At 41.6% G+C, this 19,583-nt stretch overlaps 1 protein-coding gene across 2 annotated transcripts in view; it reads left to right on the forward strand.

The window, feature by feature from the left end:
- Window positions 1–7,547, forward strand: part of ssbp4 (single stranded DNA binding protein 4) — a gene marked incomplete at both ends in the record, with an annotated part of 170,691 nt that extends 163,144 nt beyond the window's left edge. For both annotated transcript variants that reach the window (XM_080721764.1, XM_080721768.1), the window contains 3 exons: window positions 6,583–6,611; window positions 6,871–6,972; window positions 7,424–7,547. In XM_080721764.1, the coding sequence (XP_080577890.1) occupies window positions 6,583–6,611; window positions 6,871–6,972; window positions 7,424–7,453 (161 nt within the window). The remainder of the gene's footprint in view (window positions 1–6,582; window positions 6,612–6,870; window positions 6,973–7,423) is intronic.
- Between the last annotated feature and the right edge of the window lie 12,036 nt (window positions 7,548–19,583).

Below are 19,583 nucleotides of genomic sequence, written 5' to 3' on the forward strand. Positions count from 1 at the left end.
AGTCTGTCTCATGGGTTTGCTTTGTATTTTCATGGTAGGATAGTTCAGAATCTTGTCTTAGGGACTTAGGTGTCTTGTGTAGGTAATAAAGATGTCCTTTGTATGTTTCTTTATATTGTAAAGTTTCTTTAGACTGAAAGAAAAAAACATAATTTGCTTATCAAAAAAGAAACAATGCATCAATAATAAATGTCATTTGATTTTTCCCCCGTTGTTTGAATCTTTTCCTCTGAGCTCTTAATTTTCCAGACAGATACACATACAGTACATGATGGTAAGTTCAAACTAATTAAGTATCACCTCTTGAGTATAACTTCAGTTGTAATTCTAGTGTATGTACACTATGTACATACACACACACACACACACACACACACACACACACACACACACACACACACACACACACACACACACACACACACACACACACACACACACACACACACACACACACACAAACAAACAAACAAACAAACATACAATTTCCTTTATACAACAGTTGGTATCCAGAATTATTACATTACCGTCACCTTCTGTTTAGCTGGGATCAAAGAAAGACAAGAACAAATCTATGCCAAACTTTACTCTACTGTCATTGTGGGCTAATGGTTCTGAAGCAATGTGCTGTGTGAATTATATTATAGACACATAACTTCAAGGTTTTATGATAAATTTGGTTTGGACAATTCTGCTGCTAATGCAGTGATTCCCAACGTTTTGAATTTCAAGATACCTTTGATATGCATTATTAGGGCACAGACCCACATTTGATACCATGTGTTTACCCCAGTCTACACTCATACAGACCTATAAAGTTCCATTTGGACCCCTGGTGGTCCCCAGACCTGACCTTGAGAACCTTTATTTGTCATGCCTTCCTCCTCCTTTATTCCTCCTATTTGTCATGCATCATTGTGTGGACAAAGCAAGTCAACTTCATAATCCATCTCTTCCTTTGATAAACCCTCTTTGAGTGAATTATTTCCATCGAAATGACTGAAGAGTGAAGCTTGTTGCCTATGGTTTCCTTCAATAATATTCTCGTTCTTCGGGTGTCAACAGCTGACACTGACATCAATCTTAACCTTCGGGTTCTGCTTCAAAACCTCATTTCAAAACTCCACATGTTCATGTGTAACTTGTATATCGTCGTTGTCGGGTGGAAACCTTGTATGTCCAAAAGCGTTCGTTTTGTATTTATCATCTATAAAATGTACTAAACTAGTGAAAACAGCAGATCTACAAGCACACAACGCCTCGCGATGCGAGGCCTTAATGTCTGTTACACAACTCTGACATTAGTCTTCTCTTCACACTACAAACATCACCACGCCAAAACAGCATTATAAATATCATCCATTAAGACAACTAGGCCTACATTAATGACAGCACACAGTTTAATTGACAGCGATGCATCACTGCAAACCAGCATTATTTATATTAATTACTTAACTCACCTGCTAAAGTAAGGAGGATGACAACAACAGCAGTTGGGCACGTTTTGTTCCATATTCCACATATACCTCTTGGTTTCAGAGAGCATGGTAAATATTAACTGTTGCCCCAAAGTCTTGTGTTGAAACTTTATATTCCATAATGCCCGAGTGTCACAACGTCTCTTCAGCCTGTGTTCTGTCAGCAGCACTAAGGGGACCTATAGAGCTTCCAGGAAGCTGCTTCCTGTCTAGCTCTGGTCCATAGCGTTAGTGGAGTTCTCCCTAACGCTATGTTCCTCTTCCTCCGTATTCCTTGGCAAAACCGGAAAACCCTGCCGTCTGGTCCGAAAATAACAAAAACTGTTTCGCCCCTCATCAAACCAAAGGTATCATTGGACAGTTGAAAGCTTACTCTACTTAGTGGACGCGGGCTGAGCCCCCCACCACACGATTAAAATACATTTCTAGGACAAAATGAAAAATATTCTACCGGATGGAGACTCCATTTCTTCTCGTTTTTCACTATTTGTCGTCGCCATCAAGGTGCCAACTCACTACTGCCTCGCAGGTCAGAGGACCGAATTACACAGAGCATTAGTCTCACTGGGTGTTATTCAACTCTGTGACGTTGGAAGCGCTGTTTCGTAAAAACGAAGAAGAGCGTCTCCATCCGGTGGAATATTTTTCATTTTGCCCTAGAAATGTATTTTAATCGTGTGGTGGGGGGCTCAGACCTCGTCCACTAAGTAGAGTAAGCTTTCAACTGTCCACTGATACCTTTGGTTTGATGAGGGGCGAAACAGTTTTTGTTATTTTTGGACCAGACGGCGGGGTTTTCCGGTTTTGCCAAGGAATACGGAGGAAGAGGAACATAGCGTTAGGGAGAACTCCACTAACGCTATGGACCAGAGCTACTTCCTGTCATACCAGTGGGCATTTCAAAACAAGAGTCATTGTATTGGATATGTATTTTTCGCTCTCTCTCTCACTCTCTCTATCTCTCTCTCTCTCTCTCTCTCTCTCTCTCTCACTCTCTCTATCTCTCTCTCTCTCTCTCTCTCTCTCTCTCTCTCTCTCTCTCTCTCTCTCTCTCTCTCTCTCTCACTCACTCACTCACTCACTCACTCACTCACTCTCTATCTCTCTCTATCTCTCTCTATCTCTCTCTCTCACTCTCTATCTCTCTCTATCTCTCTCTCTCTCTCTCTATCTCTATCCATCCCCCTCCCCTCATCTGCTTTTTTACTCGCTGGGAAACGCACCTTAACAGCCTCATTAGCATAATGTATGTGCACCACACCCACATGCATTTCCAAACCATGCACCGCCCCCAATTTGCATACGTCAACTAAGCTCCTCCCCTTCATTTACATACGGTCGTCTGCATTGTTTACGCGCTGGGAAACGCCACTTAACAGCCTCATTAGCATACTTTATGCGAACCACACACCCACACGCATTTCCAAACCATGCACCGCCCCCAATTTGCATACGTCAACTAAGCTCCTCCCCTTCATTTACATACGGTCGTCTGCATTGTTTACACGCTGGGAAACGCCACTTAACAGCCTCATTAGCATAATTTATGCGAACCACACCCACACGCATTTCCAAACCATGCACCGCCCCCAATTTGCATACGTCGACTAAGCTCCTCCCCTTCATTTACATACGGTCATCTGCATTTTTTACGCGCTGGGAAACCTACCTTAACGCCCTCATTAGCATAATGTATGCGAGCATAATGTATGCGCACCACGTCCACACGCATTTCCAAACCATGGCCCGCCCCCAATTTGCATATGTCGACTAAGCTCCTCCCCTTCATTTACATACGGTCATCTGCATTTTTTACGCGCTGGGAAACCTACCTTAACGCCCTCATTAGCATAATGTATGCGAGCATAATGTATGCGCACCACGTCCACACGCATTTCCAAACCATGGCCCGCCCCCAATTTGCATATGTCGACTAAGCTCCTCCCCTTCATTTACATACGGTCGTCTGCATTTTTTACGCGCTGGGAGATGCCACTTAACAGCCTCATTAGCATAATGTATGCGAACCACACCCACACGCATTTCCAAACCATGCACCGCCCCCAATTTGCATACGTCGACTAAGCTCCTCCCCTTCATTTACATACGGTCATCTGCATTTTTTACGCGCTGGGAAACCTACCTTAACGCCCTCATTAGCATAATGTATGCAAGCATAATGTATGCGCACCACGTCCACACGCATTTCCAAACCATGGCCCGCCCCCAATTTGCATATGTCGACTAAGCTCCTCCCCTTCATTTACATGCGGTCATCTACATGTTTTTCGCGCTGGGAAAGGCATCATTTTGCAGGCTACTTATTTATTTATTTATTTATTTAAGGATTTTGAAGGATGGAAGGAAGGAAGGAAGGAAGGAGGAAAGGAAGAAAGAAACAAAGAAACAAAGAAACAAAGAAACAAAGAAAGAAAGAAAGAAAGAAAGAAAGAAATTTGCCTAAATTGAACTAAGCTCCCAGTTCATCTTGCGAGGTTCTTAACGAGGAGGCAGTTAATTAAGTAATTAAATGATGGAGGGAGGGAGGGAGGCACGCACGCACGCACGCACGCACTTTCTTCATTTATTGAAGGAAGGAAGGAAGGAAGGAAGAAAGGAAGAAAGGAAGAAAGGAAGATAGGAAGATAGGAAGAAAGAAAGAAATAAAGAAAGCACCGACGGACAGACTTTGTTTATTTATGTATTGGAAGGAAGGAAGGAAGGAAGGAAGGAAGGAAGGAAGGAAGGAAGGAAGGAAGGAAGGAAGGAAGGAAGGAAGGAAGGAAGGAAGGACGGACGGACGGACGGACGGACGGACGGTTTGTTAGCACGCTTGCGCGCTATTTATTTATTTGTTTATTTATTCATGTGTTCATTCATTCATTCATTCATTATTTATTTATTTATTTATTTAATTAAATACTCTGTTGCTAGTAAAACAACCGCCGCGATCCGACGCGTTGTGAGCTTGTACAGTATGTGGTTTTTAATACCAGTAATACGAGAATCGACTGGGCGGAGACTTGTACGAGGGGGCGGGGCTTCAACAATTGCAGCTCGTCCCTATTGGCCATCCAAGTCCAGACAGCGAGTTTGGAGACGGTAGCATGCTGCCACCCGGAATTACGGTTGTTTCAAGCCCAGCCAATAGGAAGAATGAGGGGGCGAGGCCTTTCGGCCTGGCGCAGACAGAGAAATAATTAATTAATTAAATAAATACAGCCAAGGAGTGTGTGTCCAAAGTTTGGCATGGATAGGGGCAACGGTGGCGGAGATATGAGTAGGGGAAAAGTGTGACGTGGCGTGACGTGACGTGACGTGACGTGACGTGACTGAGTGACAGACAGACAGACAGACAGACAGACAGACAGACAGGGGAGGTTTTGATAGTAACTGCAACCCGACGGACGGTGGCAATAAGCCGAAAAGCTTACTAGGATTTTAGTTGACCTTGTACCAGCGAACGGCACTGTCATGGAACTAACTGTACCTGTTCCTATAATATATAATTAATTAATTCTTTGGATCTCCTTTTAGTTGACCTTGTACCAGTGAACGGTACTGTCATGAAACTGTAGATAATAGGCCTATATCATTAATTCATTAATCATTAATTCACCCTCATGAATTCATTTCCTGTGTAAATAAGCCAAAAAGATTACTAGGATCTACTTTTAGTTGACCTTGTACCGGTGAACGGTACTTTGACTGTACTGTAGTTGTTACAAGTAACCAACTGATGGGGAGATGTTGTATATTTATGTACACAATGTGTAGAAACATACCTGTAAGCTGTTAAAATAACACATGACATTCCTATATTCATGCTTTTATTTTAAATGTCAATAGTAGGCCTAACCTATCATCATCATTTCATTCAACGCATGCATGCATGCTCAGATCAGCTACTTTAATTACACTTTCTTTTTTTTTTTCTTCTCCTCAAAGCTCCATGACTGACACCGACCCTTGACAAGCATCAACCCAAGGAATATCTACAAGGAACAGACAACACCCGGAAGTTGGCACGCCGGGTGGCCACTTTTGGGTGGCGGAAGTGACGAAGTGCTCATAGACGCTAATGTTAATTTTGGGTGGCCAAAGTGTCATGGCGGCGTCCCATGGAGCCTGAAATGACGAAAATGACGTTGGTGTCCGTTCCTTCTTTGATCTTCCTTGCATCAACCCCGGACAGAGTGCCCAGGCCGCGGCGGCTCCCTCCAAACGCCTGGAGCTCAGTAGTGCGCAACAAGAAAAAACCTATCTGGACATTTTTTCCGCATTTGGGGACGATGGGATCATCCTATGGGCCGGGAGGCTCATTGGACTCCACTCTCTGTCTCTCCCCCTCTCTGTCCAATCACTGGAGAGTCAGGAAGTGCCTCTGTCTGTGTTTACACCCGTTTACACTCTGAAAGGAGAGACTGATGGCTGCTGCTGTGTCAAGGTAGATAAATAAATGGAACTAGCTCTATATTGTGAAAAGCGGACCTGAGTTAGCTCTGTACTTGGTCCGCTCTTGTTTCCCATCTGCTGATTTTGAAAAGTCATGAAAATGGATTTTTGAAGTGAGCATTTGTAACTCAAATTTTGCTTCTGGGTGGTCCCTGGAAAAGTAAATACATTTAAATAAATATTTTGAGATGGGGGTCCGTGGCCAAATAAATATCATTTTGGGGGTCCTTCACATGGACTAACTGAGCTCCAGTTAAGTGAAAAGGACCTTTTCTTTGACGATGGCTGGCCAGAAACATAGGTTTTTCCCAAAAAACCTTAGAAGGTTTCAAAAGACACTTATAGAATCCGGTCAAAATTCAAATTGTCACGATTTTTCAAAAATAGCAGATCTACAAGCTCGCAGCGCAGCACTCGGTGCCGCGCTGTGAGCTTGTACATCTTTTGTGAGCTTGTATATCTTTTCAATAGCTAAAGTATAAAATAATTAAGGCCTCTCCACCACCCTAGTAACTCAGTCCCACTTTCCTACCCCTTGTGACGCCCCTGGCCTCCCCCCCCCCCCCCCCCCCCCCCGGTGGGGATACCTTGCTTGGGATGGTTAGCTCTTTCTTGATAATAATGTTTATGTCAATTTCTCTGTTCACAGGCTCTGGTGACATGGATGGGTTGCCAAAGGTGAGACTCCTGAGTACTTTCTACTGCACGTTATACGCGTTGGAATTGATGTTTTACTTGTATAAAATCACAGTGCTTGAATGTATGAATATTGGAAGTAAATCGAATAGCCTCCCAATAGAAAGACACACGCACACACGTAATGGCGCTTTGATTTTGTTTTCCCCCTGGGCATGCTGCTATTTGCGAAAATGGATTATGTTATTTAATAAGAGCTCCTTGCGTTCTTCCTGATGTGGTCCGTGCTCCTGCGTTTCAGAATTCTCCTAACAACATGGCAGGCATGAACAATCCCCCTGGGACTCCGCGGGACGACGGGGAGATGTCGGGGAACTTTTTAAACCCATTCCAAAGTGAAAGTGTGAGTATCACATCATGGGACACGGGGCCAACGAACACGGCACGCGGCATGCAACCGTACGCATGGACGAGAACCACACATAGTATGCGTTCTCTGATGCATGGAGAGAACGTCATATAGTGCGCTTCTCCTGATTTCAATTACTTGTTTCTGAATTTCCTTAACATTTTCCCTTTGGCTGGACTGCGCTCTTTGCTTGCCTGCTTGTTATATCCGACAGAAACACAGAAAGACAATACTTTCATCCTGATAGCTAGTAGTGACGCCACACAGGTTTTCATGGTAATGTGGTATGCAACTCACAAAAAGCTGGTATTCCGTACGTGAGAAGTTAGCGCAGTCAGTTGTATTGCTTTAACCTTGGAATTGTGTAGCTATTAAGACATTTAATATAGTATTGGCTTATCTTTTCTCCCCTCCCTCTTTTTTTTCTCTCTCTCTCTCTTTACAGTATTCACCCAACATGACGATGAGTGTGTGATTTTTTTTATTTTATTTTTATCTTTTATTTTTTATTTTATTTTCCTTTTCATCTTCCCCTCACCCTACTCTTACCTTTACCCCCTCCCTCCTGGTGCGTCTTGCATTTCCCCCTCCCAACCCAACCCGACCCTCCCACTCCCTTCTTCCTAACCCCACCTCCCACCCACCCTACCTGGACGGTGTGCTGCTGCTCGCTCCCCCCCCCCCCCCCCCCCCCCACACAGCCCCTGGGGATGCCCATGGACAGCAGGACCCCTCTCAAGGCCCCTCATCCCAGCGCCTGCAAAATGGGAGTGAGAGCATGAAACTGCACCTCCCTCTCGGGCCACAAGAAGGGTCTCTCTCTCTCTCTCTCTCTGCAGCCGTTCTCCTCCTGAGCCCTGCCGGGTGATCCTCCTCCCACCAGCCCAGGACAGTAAAGAGATCCTAGCCTGCACTCCTGGCCGTGTCTCTCTCTCTCTCAACCCCTACAACAAGGGTCTTCAACAGGGGGTCCGGGACCCCTAAGGGGTCATCAGAGTTACTACAGGGGGGCCTCCAAATCTTTGTGTGATAGAAACCTTTTTCTCCTTTTTTATATTAACCACTTGAACCCTAGCGTCCATATTATGAGAACTTTAGCCAAAAATAGCAGATCTACAAGCTCACAGCTTATACATCGGCTATTTTGGCAAAGAGGTTTGGTCTAGAGGGGGGAAAAGATCAGACTAACAGAGTGAAAGGTCAAGTTTATTAAGTATTGACGGTTCAAGTGGTAAATATCTGAAACACAAATTGACACGAATACAAAATACACTGATGATCGTGCTGTCAAACAATATATGGATATCTCTGAAAAGGTTTTGGGGGTCCCTGCTTCGTCTCTCTCTCAACTAAGGGGTCCTTGGCCTGAAAACACACAAAGACAACCTGCCTGTCCTGGAGCCATCGCTGTTCTGTTGTGTTCTGTTCTGCAGCCGGCTCCACACCACCACCACCAACGACAACAACAACACTCCACTATTGTGCTGATCATAGCTTGCGTTACTATGAGGGTTTGCAGGAGGTGACTGATTGGGGTTGCTATAAACCCTTATTCAACAACAACAAAAAAAAACTCTGCCCCTTTTGTGGGAGAAAAGAAAAAGGAAAAAAAAAAGAACTGATTATTTTATTTTAGGGCAAGAATGGCTTTCATTAAATGTTTGTATTTTTTTTGTTTTGTTTTGTTGTTCATGATGATGCTAATATTATTATAATTGTCATTATGTTATTATTATTGTTCTAATAATGTAGTTATGATTTCCTGTAAAGGGCACATCTTATCTCAGCAACGGCATCAACAATGACAGAATAAGCACACAAGTTGAAAAAAGAAAATGCACAATGATACTTCTGTTTACATGATTTTAGGTATTTGATGTTTTTTTTTCTTTTCTTTTTTTTTGCTGATATTGTTTTGTCACAGTCCCATCATCACATACCTCTGTTCACATACTCTGAGGAACTTGTAGCTAACGTCTGACAGCTCATGGCTTCAAACACACACTTTCAGACTTGAGGGTGTGGTAGGAATAATTTGTCGCTGTCGGGCAGAAACCTCTTAATGTCTCCATATTCTAACTCTTTGTGTTTTTTCGTAAATTAACGACCTATCATGCAACAGCGTCACACAAAAGCAACAGAGGTAGCAGGTCCACAAGCTTGTAGATCTGCTACTTTTGCTGTTTTTTTGCATTTGAATCCTGACATTTAACAGTTTGGGACAGTTTGAGGTTTCCACCCGACATAGATGAATTGATAGGCCTCACTCTGCGTGATGGTTTGTGCTCAGGTTTTAGCTTGGCTAAAGCTACTCATACAGTTGAAACGGTGGATTTCCCTGAGCCTTTATTGGTACACAGACATAATCTGTTTCTTAGGTATATTGTCTTAATAAGCAGCCCCCCCCCTGCACGCACGCACGCACACACACACACTACTTTTATTGTATAGGAATGGACTGCTCTAATGGAATTCAGCAGTATGTTCCTGGTAGGATTTTCTGAGAGGTTTTGAACTTTTTTTTCTTTTGATTTCTTCACAATTGCCCATCTGTTATGCCATTTCTCAGTCAGCATGAACGGAGAGAGAGAGGGAGAGATTTGTAAATCGTCTTTTCTCTATCAAGGATTTGGTCTTGCCTGTAAATACAACATATTTAGCTTCTATTGTGGTTATTTTGTTATTTGTTATTTACAACTTGTCTGTGAATCCCCCCCGAGAAACTGTCTCCTTCTCCATCACTTCAAAGGACCGTAGGCACAATGTAGCCTCCCAGGATGCTGTCCAGTCCCATGCCAGTGTCTCGAACTGTGAACATGGAGATATTCTGGGACCTCTTGTTACCCGCATACAGTAACGCCTGCCCTCTCACGTTCAGTTTGGGCGGAACTCACAGATCCCTGTGACCCAGTATCTTTGCCCTGATGAGACACAGGCTAAATAATGTTCTCCTTGGAGCTCCCACCAACCAGGTCCCTCTGAGTCAAATAATGACTGTACGTGCGGGAAATTGGATACAGGGTTTGGGTTGTGGCAGCTCTATAGTGATGGGAGAACTGGGATATGAACTAAGGGTAAACGGATGATGATGTCGCCACAAGGGTCTAAAAGAAGAGGAGCGCTTGTTTTTAGGCTGCATTTGTAATCTATGTATTTCTCCCTCGGTTGGACTGAAATGTAAGTCAGACCTTTTTCTCGATTATTATTTTTTTAATTATTGTTATTTGAATTTCTACAAATTATATTCACAAAGAAAAAAAAGCCCACAGAACCTGCACACAAAGGGGAGAATTAAAAGACACGTCTTTATTTTATATAATTTCATTTTGTTGTTTTGGGTATATCATGTGCCCTTGGCCTGAGCAACCCTCTATCGCTGTTTCAACGCTATGAATTACAGTGTCTCTCATAAGGTCACTCCAGAGCGCATATTTAACATGTAGCTATTCTAAAACAACAATAACAGAAGAATCATTGAGCCTGATGTGATTGATGTTCTTGTCGGTCGTCTGCTATCAATGTGAACCAGTTCAGCAAGGACACCTCCAGGGTAGTTGGGCTTTAACCACTTTCACCCCTTAGCGTCCCTATTTTGGGCAGGGCAATACATAAAAAATAGCTGATCTACAACCTCACAACGTGTGGTGATGCGATGTGATGTATCATAACGCTGTTGTCGGTTGGAAACCTTGTATGCCCAAAACTATTCGTTTTGTATTTATCATTTAAAAAAATTATTTAAACTAGAGAGAATAGCAGATCTACAAGCACACAACGCCTCACGGAGGCGTTGTGTTCTTGTAGATCTGCTATTTTCACTAGTTTTGTGTGACAGTCTTGTATGACGAAGCAAGGCTTTACTTTACAAAAAAACATACAAATTTGAAACTTGGAGACACAAGGTTTCTGCCGGACAGTGACTATAAGCTTGTAGATCGGCTACTTTGGAAAATCTCGGTTGGTGGTTAAGTGGCCTGAAAAGCTCTCTCCAGTTTTTCCTTCCATGTACTGACACAAATCCCCTGATGATTTGTGCCTCGTCCCACCACTATGTCGCTCACATTGCATAGCTTTTTCTTTTCCCCTTAAAATCGGTCATTTTCAGCGAGCGACGTGTCGTACGACGAAGTATAAATGATCCATTATTGCTCCTCCTCCCGATCTTTCTGCAGTACCCCTCCCTCTCTCCTCAGCCCCCCTCTATCCTTTTCTTTAATTTACTTATTTTTGTAAATACTGTATAATGCATTTTGATATCATTGACATGTTTTGATATGTCAGTCACTACCAATGAATACAGCTTAAAGTAAATTATAAATAAACTGTCCATGTTTTTTTTTCTTTTTCATAAAGGAGAGACGATGCGCTTAAGATTTGGTCCGTGTTGGTGAATGCCAAAACTTGCATTTAAAAATGTATAGAATGCAGTAACTTAATCAGTAGAAACTGTATGCCGAAAGATGTATATGGTGGGGGGGGGGGGTGGGTTAAATGCTTGAAACAGGCTAAACTGCCAGCAAATATCTTATACGGACAGGGAGAGGTGAATGAGGCTGATGAAATGCTGTTTCATCCTCCTTTTGTCCTTATACCTGCTGTGTTATTAGTGAACTATTGGTTCTTGAATAATCATGTAACTGATTGTTCCAAAACGCCATCGTCTCCTTAAAAAAAAACATGCGACCACATATTACAGTTTTTAATATGAAGGATTTTTATCAATTAAAAAAAAAAACTTTTAAAAAGGAAAAAATACTTAGAGAACCTCATTTTAAATTAATAATAATAGATCAAAAAGTAATACTTAAGGGGAAAAACTGTGTCCTTTGCTATTCACTCCTGTAATAGCGTTGTATAGATTGATGCTCTTTCACTGATCCTCGCTCAGTCCTCTGTGTATATCGATTGTTGGCCATCTCTGTACTTCTATTGTGATGTATAATACTGTACTATTAGGGAGATTTGCGGGGCGGGTGGGGAGGTGATGCTGGGGCCGGGGAATTCAAGGGAAGGGGATGCAATTGATTCTCCTGTACTGTTCATGGTCCTTTCTAATGACACGGCAGTATTCAATATGAAGCAGTCTGTCTCATGGGTTTGCTTTGTATTTTCATGGTAGGATAGTTCAGAATCTTGTCTTAGGGACTTAGGTGTCTTGTGTAGGTAATAAAGATGTCCTTTGTATGTTTCTTTATATTGTAAAGTTTCTTTAGACTGAAAGAAAAAAACATAATTTGCTTATCAAAAAAGAAACAATGCATCAATAATAAATGTCATTTGATTTTTCCCCGTTGTTTGAATCTTTTCCTCTGAGCTCTTAATTTTCCAGACAGATACACATACAGTACATGATGGTAAGTTCAAACTAATTACAAGTATCACCTTTGAGTATAACTTCAGTTGTAATTCTAGTGTATGTACACTATGTACACACACACACACACACACACACACACACACACACACACACACACACACACACACACACACACACACACACACACACACACACACTTTCCTTTATACAACAGTTGGTATCCAGAATTTTTCCATTACCGCCACCTTCTGTTTAGCTGGGATCAAAGAAAGACAAGGACAAATCTATGCCAAACTTTATACTCTACTGGAATTGTGTGCTAATGGTTCTGAAACAATGTGCTGTGTGAATTATATTATAGACACATGACTTCAAGATGTTATGATACATTTGGTTTGGACAATTCTGCTGCTAATGCAGTGATTCCCAACCTTTTGAATTTCAAGATACCTTTGATATGCATTATTAGGGCACAGACCCACATTTGATACCATGTTGTTACCCCAGTCTACACTCATACAGACCTATTAAGTTCCATTTGGACCCCTGGTGGTCCCCAGACCTGACCTTGAGAACCTTTATTTGTCATGCCTTCCTCCTCCTTATTCCTCCTTTAAAATGTCTGTTGCTTTCATTGTAATGTGGACCTTCTGACTACAGTATGTTCAGAACTGCTTGCAATAGAAACACAATTGTGATTCCCAATGCAGGACTAGATTTTCATCAACTTCATAATCCATCTCTTCCTTTGATAAACCCTCTTGAGTGAATTCTTTCCATCGAAATGACTGAAGAGTGAAGCTTGTTGCCTATGGTTTCCTTCAATAATATTCTCGTTCTTCGGGTGTCAACAGCTGACACTGACATCAATCTTTAGCTTCAGGTTCTGCTTCAAAACCTCATTTCAAAACTCCACATGTTCATGTGTAACTTGTATATCGTCGTTGTCGGGTGGAAACCTTGTATGTCCAAAACTGTTCGTTTTGTATTTATCATCTATAAAATGTACTAAACTAGTGAAAACAGCAGATCTACAAGCACACAACGCCTCGCGATGCGAGGCGTTGTGTGCTTGTAGATCGGCTGTTTTCACTAGTTTTGTGCAACAGTCTTGTATGATGAAGCAGGGCAAAATACGTACACGTTTGAAACTTGGATATATGAGCTTTCTGCCCGACAGTGACGATATGGTCTATTCCACTTGTCTAGTTCACTCCCATACCCAGGCCTGCATGGAGACAGTACAGTTAGTTGTGTATAGTCATCAGTCAAACCTAATGCCTGTAATAAAACATAAATCAACAACTGTTACGGCCAATATTCAGTTACTGGAATGAAGCACTTTGCATTGCTTATATTTCACAGTAAAGTCAAAGAGAAGAAAATAACGAGATGAAGCTTGATATATGATTATCATATAAAATACATTATTTATTACACAAGCACAACTTAAACTGTATAAGAAAACATACCGGTATTTAATGTATAAAACAAGATAATTAAAAAACGTATGTGAGAAATAAAAGATTAAACCATCGTCAACGTACAATACAACACTAATATTTACAGAGCTGTTAGTTTTCTTAAAACCAAATATGCAATAATAATCAATGTGCAAAAATAACATTACCATTTACAAACAAAGGATCATGAAAATATACTTTCTGTACAAAATAACATGAATTTATTTAAAACAAAAGATGAATCAAAAGAAAAACTAGGACCCATCTCGCAGTGGCGTCCGATAAGAACTAATAACCAAAATATCTAACACGTGTAATGTTGGGAGCTTGTAGATCAGTTAGTCACTAAAATTGAAAAAGAGCATAAGTTCTTAATTCACAATATACGGTTGTGCACAAAATTATTCAACACCCTCTGAAAATTAGGTTTATTAGTGCAGCCACTGTTCCTTAACTTTGAACTCGTGAACTATCCTCAAACCCATACTTTTAGGAACATTCATTGCTTGATTGTCTGCCGACCATCCTTGTGTGTAACATTATAAGTTATTCAAATAATATTCAAGTTATTAAAAGACATGTATTTGTCATACTAACAATCTATGGTCAAACGTAATGTGGCTATTCAACCGTTACTGTAATTTCATCCCGTTACCATATCATTGTAATCAAAAATAAACATAAATTACTTAATCAGCGCTCAAGAGTTTGACCTATTGTCCTTTAAAGAGCTTAAAAAAGGAAAAGCAGGCACAAAAAAGTTCAAAAAGGCACTGAATGTTCCTAAAAGTACAGTTTTGAGCATAGTTCACAAGTTAAAGGTCAAAGGAACAGTGGCTACACTAATGAACCTAATTTTCAGAGGGGGTTGAATAATTTTGAGCACAACTGTAGTATTTTTGTAAGATTGGGTCTAAGAGTCCGTTCCTAGAAATGCTGAGTCAAAAGTAAATTTCTATTTGAAATGTATTGCAGTGAAAGTCAAGTGCTTGAAAAAAAAAAAGAAGTAGAATGAACTTGAGTACACTACTCAAGTAAATGTCCAAGTGTCCATCAACTGAAGTCCTGAAGTCTAGGGATTGGAGATTCTGGCACGCAGGGGCTGCATCTGGGCTCTCAACAACCGTAATCGTTGGCAGGGTCCAGGTGGTCTCTTGGTGGCAACGGCAGTAGATGGTCTCTGTGCATGGAGAAGAAACACAGGTGTTTTAGTATCAATGTCCAGCCCTTTCTCGACTACAATACGTAAATATCTTGCCACATGAATGAATCATACAAAGAGTAAATTATGTCTCGCCATAACTAAGCCAGTTACTAGTTACATACAGTATTATATATTCAAGCAATGCAAGTCACAAAATGTTCTAAATAATATAACTACAACTCAACATTTAATCACAATATTGTATCCTCGTTTGTATTTATTTTAATTTCATCAAGCACTATGTTACTTATGCTAAACTCACTATATGAACATTTTGCCTCACCTTTCTGCTCTGGGCCATCCTGCTGTTGTTGGGCTCATCGAGGACGATGCACGTCCTACTGTTGGCGAAGTAATCTTCATCCATCTGTTGGAGAAAATAGGGAGAATTAGAGATTTGTAACTTGAGTTGATTTCCTTCATAAATTAAACTAAATAAACTTGTTCAGACATACTTTTAAATGGAGGTTAGTGGTGGTAAATGTACACAAACCAAATCACTGATCAATCAGTTCAATTCAATTCAACAGGCAACACGGTTTCACAATTACAGACAAACTCATGGATACTTTTTTCCATGTCTCTGCTTGCAGACAACAAATGGTGTTTGGGGCAAGCACTCTGCAAAAATAGGAGCAGCAACAACAGTAGTATATCGTCGTTGTCGGGTGGAAACCTTGTATGTTCAAAACCGTTTGTTTTGTATCTATCGTCTAAAAAATGTACTAAACTAGTGAAAACAGCCGATCTACAAGCACACAACGCATCGCGAGGCGCTGTGTGCTTGTAGATCTGCTGTTTTCACTAGTTTTGTCACTTTTGTGCGATGTTCTTGTGTGATGAAGCAGGGCTTTGCTTTACCAAAAAACATACACATTTGAAATTTGGAGATACAAGGTTTCTGCCCGACAGTGACGATATCTGAACTGTCGCTGGAGTAGAGGGAACGCCGCCGTCACCCCCTGCAATGTTGTGGCCCTCGGCTTGGTACCCTAGAAATAAGATCGGCCCTTGGGGAAAACTAATTGGGGAACCCTGTTCTACATGCTCAAAACATGTCATGTTGGGAACTTGTGGCAAAGAGATTTAAAGCAGAGGGGAAAAAAGGAGTGGGGAAAGTAGAGCCTCCAGACCTCCAGTCAACAACGCAAATAGGGTTTAAATGTTAAAGGTTTGTTGAACGTGAGCTTGGCCTAGTTTAGCTCAACTCTTGTACTTCTATGAGATCAAGCACCAACTCCAATCAATAGTAAGAAAATCCAACCTTAATTTCAAAGATGGATGACTGGTCTAACTAGATTAAACCATGTAACCGATGTATTTATCAATTCATTATTGTAACTTGATTTCTCTATTGTAGAGATCTGTCTCCGTAGTGAACGTGGACTTACCAGCAGGTGGTGTTTGGGTGGCGGTGGCCTCACTCCTTTGCAGGCAACACCTTGTTGGCATTCTCCTCGGCAGGAGTCTCCTTTGCAGGTTCTCAATACTGGCCTACAGGTGGCGCCCGTGGTCTGAGAGGTGTACCTCTGCTGGAGGAAGCCTCGCATACTCCTGCAAAAAGAGTGAGATGACAATAAGCAGAGTGAGCATGAACTCCAGACAATTAAGAGAGAACAATGTAGTGCCTCAGGTACACAATTAACCTAGCATCTGTCTATACCAGGGGTCTTCAACGTTTTCAGGCCAAGGACCCCTTAGTCAAGAGAGAGATGAAGCAGGGACCCCCACAACCTTTTCACTGATTCCATATAGTTTCATGGTTTGACAGCACAATCAGTGTATTTTGGATTCATGTCAATTTGTGTTTTCAGATATTTAACCACTTGAACCGTCAATACTTAATAAACTTGACCTTTCACTCTGTACTTAGTCCGCTTTTTTTCCCCTCTACACCAAAGCTCTTTGCCGAAAATGCTATTTTTAGCTAAAGTTTTCAGAATATGGACGCTAGGGTTCAAGTGAAAAAAGGAGGAAAAACGTTTCTATCACTCAAAGATTTGGAGGACCCCCTGTAGTAACTCTGGGGACCCCCTTGGGGTCCTGGACCCCCTGTTGAAGACCCCTGGTCTATACAACATGCTTGCTAAATATCATCTAAACATGATTCTTAAACATTTGTGGTCAAAAATAACAAAACCACGAGAACAAGAGACCGAAATCGATGTACTTACTTCAGCCAACCAGTCCTGGGTCCCCGCTCCTTCTTGGCCTTGGTAACTCTCCTCCTGGTGGTGACCTGTGGGGGAGGAGAAAGAGGAGATTCAGTTTCCGTGTCTGAACTGTCGGTCAGACACGGAAACCAACTCACCTGTGGCTTGGCTGCTTCTCCTGCTGCTGAGGCATCCTTCTCTGGCACCCTCCTCCTCGGTGTCACCCTGGGATTGCGGGGGTCATCGACCAGGGTACACGTCCAGTCGTCCTGAGTGTCCTGTGTGAGGAAATGTAGACATTTAGTAACTTGAGATACTTCCCTGCAATAAATTCCTTCAGGACGAAGTATGTTGAATTTTGTTTTTAAATACATTTTTAAAATAAGTTTTTTTGTGTAATATTTTTTTCCTACAGACAAAAATAGGCAGTCTACAAGCTCAACACGTCGCATCACAACAACGTGTTGCGAACTTGTACATCGTAGTGGAGTAAAAGTATTAGGTATTGGACATACTCAAGTAAAGTAAAAGTTAAAAAAAAGTACAGTACTTGAATAAATGCATTTAGTTACTTTCCACTACAGGTAGAAACGATGTACTTACTTGAAGGCGCTGGGTCCAAATCCTCTTCAGGACCACCCTGGTGTTAGACGGGTTGTTGGGGTCCTGAATCAGGGTAGACGTCCAGGTGAAGCTGGTGGCTGCAGCATTCTATGGGAGAAAATGGAGACATTAGTAAATTGAGTTAAAGTACTAAATCAATGTCCAAAAGTGATACTTTTCAGGATTCAAATGTATCAAACACGCCGCTTCTCAACACTGCTTCTTCCAGCTTGTAGATCTGCCATTTTCGATACCTCTGTGTGAAGCTGTAATACGAGCAAGTAGGGTATTCATTTTAATTTATGAAAAAAATACAAAAAGTTAAGAGGATTCTGACTGACAGCAATTTTTTTTAACAATTCATTAGAATAATGTATAAATGAAACTTAGCCAGGAGCAATATGCTCCTTCACGTGGAAAAGGTGGAAAGGGCATCTAGTATGGATGCTTCCTGGGGCGTCTCCTTAGGGTGCTGCTCTGGGCATGTCCCACTGGAAGGAGACTCTGGAGAAGACAGAACCAGATGCGAGGATTATATCCCCACGCTGGCCTTGGAACGCCTTGGGAACCCCCAGGATGAAGTGGCTAATGGTGCCAGGGAAAACCAAGTCTGGAACTGTTGCACTCTCAACCCGACTCCAGATAAGCGGTTGAAGATGGATAGAACATTATACAGTTGGTTATTTGTACAGTAAAATCCTTGTGTTCATTAGTAACTCTGAGAGGGAGTAACTGTAACTGTAAACGTTTACGGGTCCATTAGTTAGAACTGTAGGGGTCCTTGATGGGGTCCCCAGCACAATATAGAAGGCCTATCAAAATCGGCTCAACCACTTTAACCTTAAGAACTAACTGATGTACAAACTCACTATGTGTCATGATGCTAGGCATTGTGAGCAAGTAGATTTGCCATTTTCAAGACAGCTTGAAAGAAATGTTGAATTTTAACAACACAAATCTTTTAAAAACTACATATTTTCTTATGGGGGGGGGGGGGGGGTCCATAGTCAAATACATAGTCTAATACTGATCTGGGGGTTGTTGACATGGAAAGTATACCTTCTCGTTCGGTGGTAAATGACCGTTTGTAACTGAGAGTCAGTCAGTTAATTAGCCCCATTTGAACCTCACTGTACACGAAAGCCGAGTGAGGTTCCAAACCTGACCAAAGAGTCAGCTAATGTAACCGTTTACATTTGAGCCTACTTTAGCCTGGCTAAATGTGTAGGCCTACAACATTTCCAGAGTTAAATTAACATTGAGTGGAACGAACAACAAATCGCTTGAAAGATGCAGTACTATTTAAAACGACTCTCATTATTAGGCATTTAGTAGAAGATCATGATGTATCAGGCACAACGACTTAAAATTGCAAAGTAAACCGACATTAATCCAAACGACATCGAACGAAAACGACCTCATGCTAAGTAACGTTTCAAATTAGCCGTAACCAGGTACAGCCAAAACAAACCGTCTGAACAACGTTGACTATATTAACATAACGTCTATGCTAGCATACGTATGCTAACTAAGTTTCAAATTAGTCTTACCAGAAACGGCCTCCTAAACAACCCGTCTGTCTAAGCAACAACGTGCGCTAAATAACATAATTACACGTTTACAGTACATATTTATATATTAATAAACGTTAACATACCATCTCCATGGTCTCAGGTGTCGTTGGTGTTGAAGAACTCGAAGTCTGGAACGAAGTAGTAGTAGTAGTAGTAGTGGTGGTGGTGGTGGTGAAAAGTAGCCTAGTCAACTGTCAACTCTCTGCTTGAAAAAATGAACGTCCCAGTTCGCAGGTGTCAAAGTGAAAGACTAACGAAAGATCAGACATTACAGTTTGATAAGATCAGCTG

This window comes from Nannobrachium achirus (assembly GCF_963921795.1).
Source record: "Nannobrachium achirus genome assembly, chromosome: 1".
Classification (NCBI taxonomy): Eukaryota; Metazoa; Chordata; class Actinopteri; order Myctophiformes; family Myctophidae; genus Nannobrachium; species Nannobrachium achirus.